A 14,043-nucleotide genomic window follows, 5' to 3' on the forward strand; every position below is an offset into this window, starting at 1 on the left:
CTTAGCCTCTCCAGCTAGAGGAAGTGCAAGTGAATTGGGGAACAGCTATTAGTATTGATATTCCAGTCTTTTTCTTGCCTACCTTTGGTCATAGCAGCTCTTGTTACTGCTCAGCTCTTCTCACCAGCTGCTTCAGTAAACCTTTGGGTTTGCATGTCACAAGGCAGCAGATTTTTGAAGAAATGCATTCTTAAATTAAAGGCAGCAGATTTTTGAAGAAGTACATTCCTAAATTGTGGGAGGGGGAAAAATAAGGGGATATTTTTCCTGCAGTATTGTCTAGAGCAGCTTCTGTTCTAAGAAAAAAAAAAGTTCTAATAATAAGAAAAAATAAGGCAGAGGTTTTTCTGCTGTGGTGTTTTGTTTCCTGTGGTTGTCTCTGAACTGAGTCTTTGGGCTGGTATTGCAGAGTTTCCAGGAGAACACTTAATTATTTTGGGTCTTTCCCTTTCTTTTCTTCTTTCCTCATCAGTTGCAAGGAGTACAGAAATGCCCTGGATGAGTTGTCCAAAGCGTCTCTGAAGAGCAGTTCTGAAGAAGGACTACAACCAAACAGGTTACATGCAGGAACTATAGTACATAGAATGAAGACCGAGTGATGGTAGTGAATAACCAAAACTAGGATGGGGAAAAACCCTCAAAATATGCCCCTGTTAGGATCTCTGCTTTCTGATGGAATCTGACTCATTTCATGTAACCATCACATACTTCAGTATGTGAGTTTCCATTTCACATTATAGACCATGCTGGCTCCATCACCTAATCTCTTGGCTGTGTACATGGTAGGAATACTGGGCCTGCTTACTTTGCTGTGGTCATGGATGGAACTTTGCTATGGACCTTGAGAGATATTTTTTAGGAAGACGAAGGAGGACAACTTCGGGGAGTCCCCCACTCTTACACCTTTAAATGGTGTCTTTTTTCCTTTAGTGTTTAGGTAGGGGAGAGAAATAAATGTCCAGGCATAAAGCAGTAGTGTCTTGGGTGGCAGCATTTGTTGGTTCATCACTTCTTCTTTCTCCTTTCAGCATGTCAGACAGCAAACCCAAGAGCAGCAGCCCCGTCCGCCTGCCTGAGGCTAACATGTGTCCCCTTCGCAGTGCAGAGCCAGAGCAGCGTAAGGCCGTTTTACCAAAATCATCCATGGTGCTCATCTCAGCTCTCTCTTGAGTCCATTTAACTGGATTCTAGTTCATGTGTGGAAGAAAAAGAAGCATTCTGAGTTGAAATTGTGGCTAGTCTTAGTGTCAACTTAATGTAACACTTGAGACGGATGGGAGTGTGTGGGCTTTTTAGTTTTATGAAGATCTTATGAGATCAACAGTTCTTATGAGAACTATTATGAGATCAAGCTGTCATTCCCTGATTTAATGTTATTATGTAGTGAACCTAGGGTTGTTCTTGAATCTAGCCTGTTCAGTGGGATATGATGCCCTTCTTTTGGCATTGCCTTCTTTAACGAGATGCAGTTAAAATATCTTGAAATGGAGACATGAAGTTCTTACTGTATTAGAGCACTTATTCTTGGTCTGTGTTTTCAAATGTCTTTGCACCCTAGGATGCTACTCAGAACACTGGATCATCCACCCTCATGGACCTTAGTTGCCTGAAGTTGCAAATGAGTTATAGTTTAATGGCATCATTGCTTCACATAGAACAATGAATGTGGAATGTTCCTAGGAGTCATGCTGTTATTAAACTGCCTGTGAAAATGCCAACACCATCTTTTGTATTCCTTTTCACTGTAGCAAAGAAGCCATCTGGTGTTTTGTCTTTCTTCCGTGGCACGGGAGGGAAGAGCCCAGACCTGTCTTCCCAGAAGAAAGAGACCTTACGTGGTGCTGACAGTGCTTACTACCAGGTTGGACAGATGGGCAAGGAGGGAGCAGAAAACCAAGGAGCAGAGGCACAAGGTACAAGACTGCAGAGTTCATCTTCTCTCTTGCCTTGCTACTTCTCCCAAACCTCATTCATCCATATAAGGCCCCAAATGCACTCCTGCTTGTACTTTTTCAGCAGTCCAAGGTTACTCAGCATGCATGGAAAATGAATCATTTGAATATCGAATATTTGTTTTTCCTAAGTAAATGCCTTTTCTTTATAATAAGGGAAACAGGATCTTTCGAATTCAAGCTATAGGGATGTGGAGTAGTCTGGTCTTGAATGTCTTTGGATTGAGTTGGCTCTAGTTAAGCAGCCCTTAGTTTTTAGTTTCTCACTTTAGTTCTCATTGTTTTAGCTCATGGAGAATGAATGAAGAGAGAGGCTGGATTTGTGTCCATAAACAGCAGTGCCCTTCTAGCATATGTATTATATTATACAATTATAGCTGTATTTATAATTCCCTGTGTATAGTTCCCACTGTATTCTTGAAAAAAAAAATTTTTTTCTTGTAAAGTGAGTTTACAAGGAGTAACTAATGTGGCTTTCTCAGTAATAATAGTGAACAGCCCTGACCAAATGTCCCTTTATGCCTTCAGATGATGGAGATGGAGGAGATGGACAGAAGAAGCAGGTGGTGAATCCCCATGTGGAACTCCGTGAGTAGTTGTAAATAACAACTTAGTTTTAGCTGGGAAACGCATTTCTTCATGCACATGCAGTGGAAGTCTTGAAGTTAATGGTGGTTTTTTCTTGATATTTTTCTTGGTATTCTTGGTATCATGAAGGAAAAGCAAATCAAGAAAATAGCAATGCAATTTTTGCTTACTGCAATCAATCTCTTTTGCAAAACTACTCCATAAACTTTTTAAAATTGTTCTTTAGTTTGAACACTTCCCTCATATACTATGAGTTTATCTAGAGGGAATTGACTTTCCTATCATTTTCCATTTAAATCTCATTGGTTGAAACTTCTGAATTGCACTAAGCATGAGAGAGATATTTAGCACAATAATACTCCTCTAGACACAAGTAGAATCTCAGTGTTGTCTTGGGTAGTCAGTGCATGTTGCATGCTGGTATTGAGGAAAACCATTTTTTGCAGAGTTCTCAGATGCGAATGCCAAGTTCTACTGCCGGATTTATTACGCTGGGGAGTTTCACAGGATGCGTGAAGTGATCCTGGGGAGCAGTGAAGAGGATTTCATTCGATCCCTCTCTCACTCCATGCCCTGGCAGGCACGAGGTGGCAAATCTGGAGCTGCATTCTACGTGACTGAGGGTAAATGCAGCTTCTTCCCCCCTTGTACTTAGGGCTGTTATTTCTGTATGGTGGTGGTTAGTGTGTCATTTGATCCCTGATAACCTCTGTCCAGAGGGCTGCCGATTGTTAAGTGGTCACTGAGAAGGGAAAATTGAGTTGTTCTGGGGTCTTCAATATCAAATTATTTGTCTGTTTGTATGTGCAGGAAAACAAAATAAAGTTCTGTTTTTCAGCAGTAGCAGTTAGGAAGGCCAATTGAACCAAAGGGTTGTACTCTCAGGCAGGCTTCAGACAACAAAAACTTGAGTATAATTCAAGGAAAAGTTGTTGTTAAAGACACAGTGTGTCTTATAATCTCATGTGCTATTGTGAATCTAATTTTTTTTTTTTAGAACTTTGGCCATTTCTAGGCTTCTATGTAAAACAAGTACTGAACAAAGTAGTCTGTAGGCAGTTTCTGTTGGCTATATAGGAAGACTGTATAGCTGAGGTAGACCTAGTGTAGTCAGTCTCTTGTTCATATTTTACTGGAAGGTAGAAATCCAGGGAGGCTGAAATTCAGAATATGTGAAGTAAAAAGAATCTAGAAATGAACTTCTGAGGGTAAGGATTTAAGAGAATTGTAGGGCTTTAATTTTTTAAACCATTTCAGCTATGTGACAATCCTAAAAAATTGTAAATATGCATCACTTATCGTATGTAACCCTGTTGCCTCTGTCTAATGTTAAAACAGATGATAGATTCATCTTGAAGCAAATGCCTCGTCTGGAAGTCCAGTCATTCCTTGACTTTGCTCCACACTACTTCACTTACATCACTAATGCAGTTCAGCAGAAGGTATTAAAAAAAGTGCTTTTTATTTTAGGCAGTGTTCTGGATTTTAAAGACTAGTAAAAGTTTCTATTAACTTTTTTCATTTAAATAAAAGAAAACTTTGGAGGGTGTGAGTTACATTAATAATGGGTTTTTAAGATGTAAAGTGGAAATTATGCTTGGACTTCTGAGCTGTAATACACAGTCAGACAGAACAGTGGTGCTTCTGGTATGGGATTGCTGATTGTCTCTACACAGATCTTAACCCATGTCTTGTCTTCATTAGAAGCCCACAGCACTGGCTAAAATCCTTGGGGTGTATCGAATCGGTTACAAGAACTCTCAAAACAACACTGAAAAGAAGTTGGATCTGCTTGTCATGGAAAACCTTTTCTATGGCAGGAAAATGGCTCAGGTAAGAGCAAAGTGTTCTGTTCCTTGCAGTGCAGTTGTGACTGGGAGAAAGAGCAGAGTCATTTGTAGCCATCTCGGTGACTTTTAACTTTGCATGTGCTGTTGACCTCTCACACTGCTCAAGGGTGACAGTTTGTGCCTTTTCCTTGTTACGTGATCCTCAGGAGCTTGATGCCTCTCTTGGCTAGTTCAGATAGCTGTTGTGCAGGGTTCAGTCTTCAGAAGTCTTGTTTGTCCCTGTATCTCTGGTGTCCGAGAGAAAGCATTACTAAACTGGTTATGAAAATGTAAAATCTTTTTACAAAACTTTCAGAGGAACTGATTGGAACAACAGAATAATTAGTTTAAAATGAGAGCCTCACTCAGAGAGAGTGACTCTGTAGTGGGGGGAATTAATTATTTTTTAACCCACTGTTCTTTCTTGGAACCACTTCAGATGTGGGACAAGATTTTGAGTTCAGTCTTGCTCTTAGTCAAGGAAAGCCATCTTTATCAGGCATCGGAATGAAGATAATAAAATTACTGGGGGAAATTCTCTTTAAATAGAGATTTGAAACTGAAAAGGAAGTTCAAACAAACATCACTTCTAAACCTAGATAGGATCAGTTCTTTCCACTTTACCTCTCAGTGCCTGACCTAAAACAAGGAATGTTTGTGGGAGGAGGTGGATGGAGGGAATTCTAGATGGATGTAAAAGATAATGTGGGTTTTCTTTTTGCTTGTCTGTTGTTTAAATCATGAGGAGGGCTCAGGCACTACAGAAGAGAAACCCAAACAGACTGTGGACTCTATTCCACAGAAGTTAGTGAAATCTTGACTGGACAGAACTTGAACAACCTTCTCTAATAGGGAGAAGCAGGAGAAGTCCTTGAAGCAGGACTTTGGACTGGAGAACTCCAGAGATAATTAACAGCCTCATGATGGGTCTGTCATTTGCCTTGCCCGTGTTAACTGGTGCTTCATGCACCACCCATCTCCCTCTTCAGTGGCTTTGCTTTTGTCAGCAATTAACTCTGTAGAAACTGGCTGGAAAACTGAGTTTACCTAAACAATATAAAAAGTAGAGGGACCCTTTTTCTCTTAATTTAGACTAATTATTAGTGAAATAACTTGCCTAAAACTTCTGACTTGCGGTGGCAGAGCTTTTGCCCAGGCTTACATGCTATTCTCTACAAAATATTTTTTTGTTAATTGCCTTCCTTCTAAAGAGAAGGAAAGAGTTGTCCAGCTGTGCTGCCTTCTCAAGTGGTAGGTATTGAAGTCTTTAACCCAGAAAAATGAAACAAAGCAGTGCTGTTCTCCATTTGCAGGTGTTTGACCTGAAGGGCTCCCTCCGGAATAGAAATGTTAAAACAGAGACAGGCAAGGAAACCTGTGATGTGGTCCTGCTGGATGAAAACCTTCTGAAGATGGTTCGGGACAACCCTTTGTACATCCGTTCCCATTGCAAAGCTGTGCTGAAGGCCTCCATACACAGCGATTCCCAGTTCCTCTCCAGCCATCTCATCATCGACTATTCCCTGCTGGTGGGGCGTGATGATACCAACAACGAGCTGGTCGTTGGCATCATTGGTATGTTGTATTTTGTTGCTCTCAGATGATGAAAGGGTTTCCTTCTGGTTTAGATGTTCATAGTGCTCCCACTAGAGAGATGTGTGTCAGGAAATCTTGTCTTCTCCCTGGTGGAATACCACCCTCAGCTCTTACAGGTATTCAAAGTGGAGGCAGTAAGTCTTCTCTGCAGGTCTCTCATAGGCTCAGAGCTATGAGTATATGCAGGAGGCCTCAAAGGTAGTTTAACCTAGACTTTGACTCCAGTTGAGTTATTTGTATGCTTTTATGTGTTTAATCTGTAAACTTTAGTTTAGTTGTGTTTACATAGGCTTCAATCTTGTGTGGAGGGGCTCTAAGGAGAAAGAGTGTTGGTAGGGTTGGAAGAAAGAAGTTAAACATCATGGGATCTCATATAATCACATAGTCTGACCTGGATAATGTGGGTGGCAATGCAGTAATTACCTTACTTGCATCCTCTGACTTGTGACTGGAAAGTAGAGACAGAAAAAGAGATGGTTGAGACAGACAAACTTCTGTAGTACAAAAGACTTAGAGATGAGGCAATTTTGCAGGATGTGGAATTGACTTAGGGAAATGGTCATGAAACCCAGCTCAGAAATGCTTCCAGATGAGATCTCAGAACAGGAGGTCTGGATTACACTTATTCTGATAAAGCTCAAAAGCCATTTCAATAACATTTCTTTTTCTAAAGTCACAGCTACAAAGCAAGCTCTTGTTTGTTGCAAGTTGATATTACTTTCTAGATTTGTAGACTCTTGAATATTGGAACAAATAGGATGGGACTACACTGACCATGTGCTTCTACTGCGTGTGTGGTTTTTTGCTGCCCTATGTCAAGTCTTATCTGATACATGATATTTAAAGTTACCAGTTCCTTCAGTGTTTAACACAAATATCTGAAGGAACTTGGTGAACACAAATATTATCAGGAAGAGAGAACATGTCTGCTGTATCAGGCTATCAGAATGTTCTTTAGATGATAACCGGAGAACTTATAAAGTACTCAAGCTAAATTTGTGTTGGACTGGAACTAAGAAATCTTAGCGTGGACTGTGTTTGAATCAGAGGTCAGTATCTTTACCTAGTTTAGATCCTTATGTGATACAGGAAACAAGTTATGTCTCTGAAAACTGGTCTTACTGCAGCTTTAGCTTTGCAGGCCCAAATGTTCATGTGCTTGTGACTGAGCATGCCTTCTCTGGAAGGGCTTGGAAACAATTCAGACGTTGCCTTCTTGCTGCCCCCTCTGCCAGTCAGGGTCACTGACTGGTAGGTGATATTTCCAGTCCTCTCTATCATAAAGTGGCAATCCCTTCCATTCTGTTATCAAACCTGCAGGTGGCTGCAGTGATGACAAATACTGGTTTAAATGGAGGCCAAGCCTCAGTCTTCTAGTGGGGTTTCTGGGATGAGGGTGAGTGAAGTGACCCTTGTAAATGAGCCCTTGACATTCTAATGTGGATAAAGACAGATGTGCTTGGGCAGCCTGTTCTTGTGGAGACAGGAAGAGTTGATTGTGATCTTGCTGGACTTTTGAAAGACTGTATTCACCCTACACAAACATAATACAGAAAATGAGGCAACTGGTAGGGAAAACACTGAAGCTCTGACTATAAAGCCCTGCTGCTTTCCTGCCCTCTTTGGGGGAAAATAGATACATTTTAAAACAGTGTTACTTGGATTAAAAAAAGTAAAACATATTTGTGTGTGGATTTTTTTTTTTATTGTAACAGATTATATTCGTACTTTTACCTGGGACAAAAAGCTTGAAATGGTGGTAAAGTCAACTGGCATCTTGGGAGGACAAGGTAAGTCCAGACTGAAAGCAAATATTTTGATCATATTCATTCATGTTCATGTTTTTGTTCATGTTCATTTCCTTGTTACATGGAAGCTTTCTATAACACTGCTAAAGTCACAACTTCCCCACAATGCAAATTTGTGACAGATTAAGTTGTTGAGAACAGAGGAAGGAATAATAGAATACCAGGTTGGCAGGGACCTCAAGGGCTATCTGATCCAACCTTTCTTGACAAAAGCACAGTCTATACAAGATGGCTTAATACCCTGTGCAGCTGAATCCTAAATCCCCTCTATTGGGGAATCCATCCTTTCACTGGCAGGACTATTCTAGTGGTTGGTTGTTCTCATTGAGAAAAATGTTCCTCTTATGTCTATCTGGACTCTGCCCAGGAATAACATATATCCATTACCCCTCATCTTTTCCGTGTGGCTCCTTGTAAAATGAGTCTCCATCTTCTTTTTAGCCACCTATAAATACTGGAACGTGATGATATGGTCTCCTCTAAGCAGCCTTTTTTCCAAGGCTGAACAAACCCAGTTCTCTCAGCATTTCCTCATATGGCAGGCTTCCCAGTCCTTGGATCATCTCTGTGACCCTTCTCTGGACCCTCTTCAGCCTGTCCACATCTTTTTTCTTCCTTTTTTTTTTTTTAATATAGCAGGGACCAAAACTGAGTCCAGTATTCCAGGTATGGCCTGGAAGTAGCACCTTCCAGGTGGAAGATAATGCTGGGATACTGGTGGGATAATGACTTCTGTCCTTCTGTCTCTCTGCTGGTGATGTCCTTCCTGCTGGCTTTCTTTGCTGCAGCAGCACTGTTCACTCCCACTGAGCTGCTTGTCCACCAGGATCCTAAGGTCTCTTTGACAGAGCTGCTCCCCAGGGAGATCCCAGTCTGTGCTCCTGCATTATGTTTTCCCAGGTGCAAAACCTTATGCTTGTTTGTTGTTGAACTTTATAAGGTGTAATCTCATGTGACATCTGTCTGTTCTGCAGTATCTTTAGCCCATTTCTAACTGCTCTTGGCTCTTACACATTAGGTAAGATGCCCACTGTGGTCTCTCCAGAGCTGTACCGGACCAGGTTTTGTGAAGCTATGGACAAGTATTTCCTGATGGTGCCAGACCATTGGACAGGACTGGGCCTGAATTGCTGACCTAAAGCCCATATTGGGAAAGCACAAGAGGACAATGACATTATAGGCCACTCTCTTCCAGCAGTCTGTCCAGCAGCAAGAGGATTGCAGTTCCATGTCTACACTGACCATGGGCATCATGTTGCAGAGTATGAAATCCGCTTGCACTTTAATCCCCTCTTGGAGGATAACAAGCAAACCTGCCTCAGTAAGGATCTAAACTGTAAGGTACCACTGAACAGCACTGATAAGTGATATCCCTGCTGTCAGTAGGGAAGGTGATGCTATCTCCTTCTAAGTACTGGACTGGCATTCTATCCAGATCCTGATGGTGAAGAAGTACACGATCTCTGGAAGTCTTGCACTGCCAAAATGGTGTTGAATACATACAGCTCATGTTTCTGTAGTGGATACTTGGTACTGAAAATGTGAAATAAACTCCCCAAACGTGGATGGGGGAGAGAAGAATGAAGTTAATTAATGAGTTCTGCTATTGTTACAAGGTCTGTAATTGACCTGTTTAGGATCCATTAATAACTTGTGCTGTTTATGCTCCATAGTTTTAATTCTTACTAGGTTCTGTAAACAGTATTTTTTTTAAGGCAGCTACACATCTATAATGCCCTATGACTCCATCTTTTAAGTTATGTTACTGCAGTACAGCTCTGGTTTATCTGTCATAATTGCACTTTAGCTGAATCCCCTAAAAATGGATTGTCAGTCATCAGTATACTGCAAACTCAAAACATATCCCTTCACTCCTAAACAGTACTTTGATCTGAATGTTGCTCAAATTCCTGGAAACAGGTAACTAACATACCCTTTAATTTAACAAGACTTGATTGATTATAGTTATGAAGCAGATTAACCCTTTCCTTAGTAAAGGTAGTGAGTTGCTAGACAAAGTGAATACTGCAACTTTCTTCTTAATGCAACTATCATTCCTGGCAGATCACTTCAAATCCATTTCAGTTTCCCTTTACTTTCAAGCAATGCAATTACCTCATGGTGAAATTTTGCCAGGAGAATGTTTTTCTTGCATTCATGTCATGATTTTTTTTTGGTCACGGAGATGAATGTAGTTGTTGTTTTCTGTAAAAAGGAAAACCTGAACTAACAGGTATCTTGTATGATGCATAAGATGTGCAGAGATCTGTGAGTCTCTGTATCATTACAATAAGCATTTCTTTCCATTTAAAAAAAAACTTTACTCATTTTTGAGGTGATGAGTTTACTTTTTTGTTTCATTATAATACAGGCCAGTAAATAACAGGAGTTTTAATGAGTTTGAAAGGCAAGAATACTGTCCTTTGACTTCCAGTCTCTGATGGAAGAACATCAAATGAACATGGAATCTGGGACAGGATAGCTCTTAGTGATCACTTGCTCATTCTAACCAGTTGCCTCATAATGCCCTCATCAGTGTAACTATGGATTGAAACGTGCATTTTGTTCAGTTCTCCTGTGTTCAGTATTTTTTTCTGCAGCAGATGGTGGTGGCTGTTTAGGAGTGACCAGCAGTAGGCAGCACTGAGAAAGGAAAAGGCCAGCAGTGAGAATTGAGCTATTTGCTCCAAAACCACCCAGTGCAGCTCTTGTCTGAGCTGCCAGGATGCAACAGTAATTTGTGTTGGAAGGAGCCTTCCCCACCCTATTGCAACACTGTACTAGAGGATGAGCAAAGATGCTGGCCTTGAAGCAGCAGAAAAGCAAGTGTACTGATTTCCTCAGTGCAATGTGAGAATTGTTTCTGGGGGTGCACTGTTGAAGGCTGCAGTGATATGTGCTGTGGAAAGAGAACACAGTACTCCTTGCTTCAGTCCAACACAGCACATCAGGCACAGCTGATCACCTCTGGGATGCATCTTGCCTCTTTTGTTGAAATGTTCTCCCAGTTTGCCTGGTTGTGTGTGTGGCCTTGTCTACTGAGGGCAACCAGTCCATCAGCTCCGGGCTACTCCCACTTCTGTGGCCTCTACCTACTGTCTTGGTTCATCAATGTGAAAGAACCTGCCATGCAGCCTATGTTCCAGTCTCAGTTAAAGTTTACATGTGTTCTCCTCCTTCCCTTAAAGTTTACAGGCAAAACTTGACTGTCCTGGCCCGCTAAGGTGACCCAACAGCAGCTAATTATGTTGTCTTCCACCTTGGTCAGTATGTGGATTGGTGGATGGAGCATGAGCGTGGGCATGGCACCTGCTCTAGGCTGATGTGGTGTGCTAGCCCAGTCTGTTCTGTCACCAGTAACCCTCATCTTTTCCTGGGATATGTGGCTGCTCTGTGCTGCTTGTCTGCCAGAGTCCTGAGCAGATGGCTGTAAGCAGCTTCATCATCTGACAGTGGCTGCTACTCCTCTGAACGTGACAGCACGAGGCCCTCAGCACTGCAGAAGGGAGAGAGAATCTTCCACTGTTCTGCAGCCTGTGAACAAAGCCAGAGACGTGAATGGTCATGGCTCAACTTCTTGGGCTGAAGTTACAGCAGTTGGAGAGATTTTTAGGAATGATCTTGAGCTGGTATCAACAGTTAATTTTTGGCCAGGATGTGGCTGATAGACTAGTCCTGATTAGACTGGAGTATAAACTACTGGTCCTGAGTATCACAGTAGCTGCAGTATCAGCTGGAGTTGGGTCATCTTGGATGTCCTGTGGTATAAAGCTGTAAGCATTTCTAGTCCAAATCCCTGCAGCTGGATGGGTCTCCTCAAATGTTCCATTTTCAGTATGATAGTTGTCCTGACATTTCAATTACTACTAAGCTTAATTTTCTCAGAAGGAGAGCAATACTTAATGCAGAACAAATCTTTGAGAGCTGCTTGGGAGGCTGTGTTCAGTCTGTGTCCCTGTAGAATTCCTAAGGATGAACCCTTTGCTTCAGTCCAACACAGCACATCAGGCAGATGTGCTTATTTCTTTGTTTATAACACAGGTTTTGCATATGCGTAAGTAAATCCCAGTTGCAAATATGAAGACTGAATTTCTTCAGAGCTACACTGACTCTTCTGTTGTTTTGATCTGAGGCCTTGAGACAAATGTCTAAATCTTGTCCAAGTCAGAAGCAATGACTGAGTCAGCATGTGGACAGCAGAATGCCTTCTAGCGGCCCAGAGATGCATTCTATCCCCAAAAGCACATGAGGGACTCTTGCTGGTAGAGCAGTTCTAGTGGGCTCACGGGAGTTACCTGTGGAGTCTCCTCTGTGAGAATGACCAAAACCAAATGAATTGCTCACTAGCTGGTGGCCAGACTAGTCATTCTTCAAAGCACTTAATGTACTATATTGTATGCATTTCTATTCTAACTTGGTTCAGCTGTATTTTATAAAATTGATGTACTAAACTATTTGAGAATAATTGCCTTGGCTACTTGGATAATCAAAATGTAATGTATATAGATACAAATAAAGTGACTAAAGTATACTTGAGTCTGTTCCATGTGTGGAGCAGTTGGGTTTCATTTCACCCCATTTATCTCAATCAGAGGCAAGGCCACTGCTCACTGTGCAGAGACTGCTGTGCTGGAGAGTGCCAGCTTTGTGTGCAGTGTAAAATGCCTGTCCTGTCTCTGTACCTCACAGCTTGTCTCTTGTGATGCAGCAGCACCTCTGGGCAGCTCCCCAGGGCAGTGGCAGTAGAATGTACAAATAACCTTTTACACAGTTCTATCTTCCCTGCAGCTGCTGTTCACCACAATGGTGTGTGAGACAGGGATCCAGTTTTGTCCAGCAGGTGGTGGTGTGCCTTTGCCCAGTTCTGCCACGATGTAGAACACATTCCAGGTATTTCCATAATCTTTTTTTAAGTGGACTAGATAAAGAAAAAAATCCAAGAAGGTCTGAAAAGAAATGTATTCTCTTGATTGTTTCACATTAACCTGGTATATATTAACATTAACCTGGTATATATTAACCTCTTTGCTAAGGCTTAAAATAATTTGTGATTAGTTCTGGGAAGGGGACTTGTTCATTCCTAGAATATAAAACTCTATCTAAAACTTGAGGATTTTACCTGTTATATGTGCAATCACCATTTTTTGCCAGGTGAGTGAGTTTTTTCATCTGCTGCAGTATGAAACTGCATCAGAACCTGTCCCCCCCATGGGGCTATGAGCAAGGAAAAGGTGGGATACTCAATCCAGAGGTAGTGCTGCCTTCTGTGGGTGTAAAGATGAGTGGTGGGACTTGAGGAGCTTCTGGCATGAAGTTGAGGAGCACAAATGCAGCTTTAGTTCAAGAAATAATGATTCATGACCAAAGGTAGGATAATAAAGTAAGTGAACACAAAAAGAGCACTGAACTACAGTTGAAAAGACAGGGTGGGAATATAGTAACTTTTCTCCGTTGCTTACATAGGATATTTTTCTATATCCTATAGAAAAATATATTTTTGATGACGTTATATAGCTATAACTTCATCAAAAATAAAACAACACCCTGGGTACGAAAAAATGAAGTATCCTGGGTATGGGCTTGCTACTGGACTAGCTGAGATCTTGTGTCCTAACTAAAATAAACTACCTGCCAGGTGAAAGAGTTACGTATCTACAAGAGCACAACTGGGATTGCTTAATGTACACATACACATGTAACAAGAGAAAGAAATTATTTTCTTTTTCTAGTAGGATTATAAGTATTATTTAAAATACATATCATAGGGAGAAACTGTTTTCTGGAAACAAATCACATCAGCTATATGAATTTCTAGTTGATCCGTAATTTATTCTGACTGAATTGTATTCTTCCTAATGTGTCTGTTAAGGTAGGAAAAGAATACGGGAACTTTATGTGACTCCATAGCAGCCTATAACATGCAGAAATTATATCTTCTTCGTGTTAATTTGAACTGCTTTATGGAAAACCAATATTCTGCTTTTTGTCTATTAAGCCCTAAAAAGCAGAACATCTTCAGGCTGTATTTTCCATGTCAGCTCAGTTGTACAGTAAGAATTAACTAGAATTAATGTGTTTTTATAACAACCCAACCCCTACTTAATTCAGCTCTTGAATGTTTTCTTGATAATATGACATTTAAGTAAAGTAGTAATTTTCTTACAGAAGTATTGGCTTCTGCAGAATTACACTCCAAATTTTAACCAATATGGCTTCTGTGGTCTTAGTCAAGAAACACTCTGCAGAATACAGCTGTCATATACATTAATT

At 41.0% G+C, this 14,043-nt stretch overlaps 1 protein-coding gene across 11 annotated transcripts in view; it reads left to right on the top strand.

Moving 5' to 3' along the window:
* PIKFYVE (phosphoinositide kinase, FYVE-type zinc finger containing) overlaps window positions 1-12,304 on the top strand; it is a 63,788-nt gene extending 51,484 nt beyond the window's left edge. For all 11 annotated transcript variants that reach the window (XM_071434785.1, XM_071434782.1, XM_071434788.1 and 8 more), the window contains 10 exons: window positions 473-556; window positions 1,029-1,117; window positions 1,749-1,913; window positions 2,481-2,540; window positions 2,987-3,163; window positions 3,879-3,982; window positions 4,245-4,373; window positions 5,683-5,944; window positions 7,681-7,755; window positions 8,792-12,304. In XM_071434785.1, coding sequence (XP_071290886.1) covers window positions 473-556; window positions 1,029-1,117; window positions 1,749-1,913; window positions 2,481-2,540; window positions 2,987-3,163; window positions 3,879-3,982; window positions 4,245-4,373; window positions 5,683-5,944; window positions 7,681-7,755; window positions 8,792-8,907 — 1,261 coding nt within the window. In that variant the 3' untranslated portion in view covers window positions 8,908-12,304. The remainder of the gene's footprint in view (window positions 1-472; window positions 557-1,028; window positions 1,118-1,748; window positions 1,914-2,480; window positions 2,541-2,986; window positions 3,164-3,878; window positions 3,983-4,244; window positions 4,374-5,682; window positions 5,945-7,680; window positions 7,756-8,791) is intronic.
* Window positions 12,305-14,043: the final 1,739 nt, after the last annotated feature.

The sequence above is a fragment of the Agelaius tricolor genome, unplaced genomic scaffold (genome assembly GCF_023055355.1).
Source record: "Agelaius tricolor isolate 1412-34295 unplaced genomic scaffold, bAgeTri1.0.p SCAF_10, whole genome shotgun sequence".
Classification (NCBI taxonomy): domain Eukaryota; kingdom Metazoa; phylum Chordata; class Aves; order Passeriformes; family Icteridae; genus Agelaius; species Agelaius tricolor.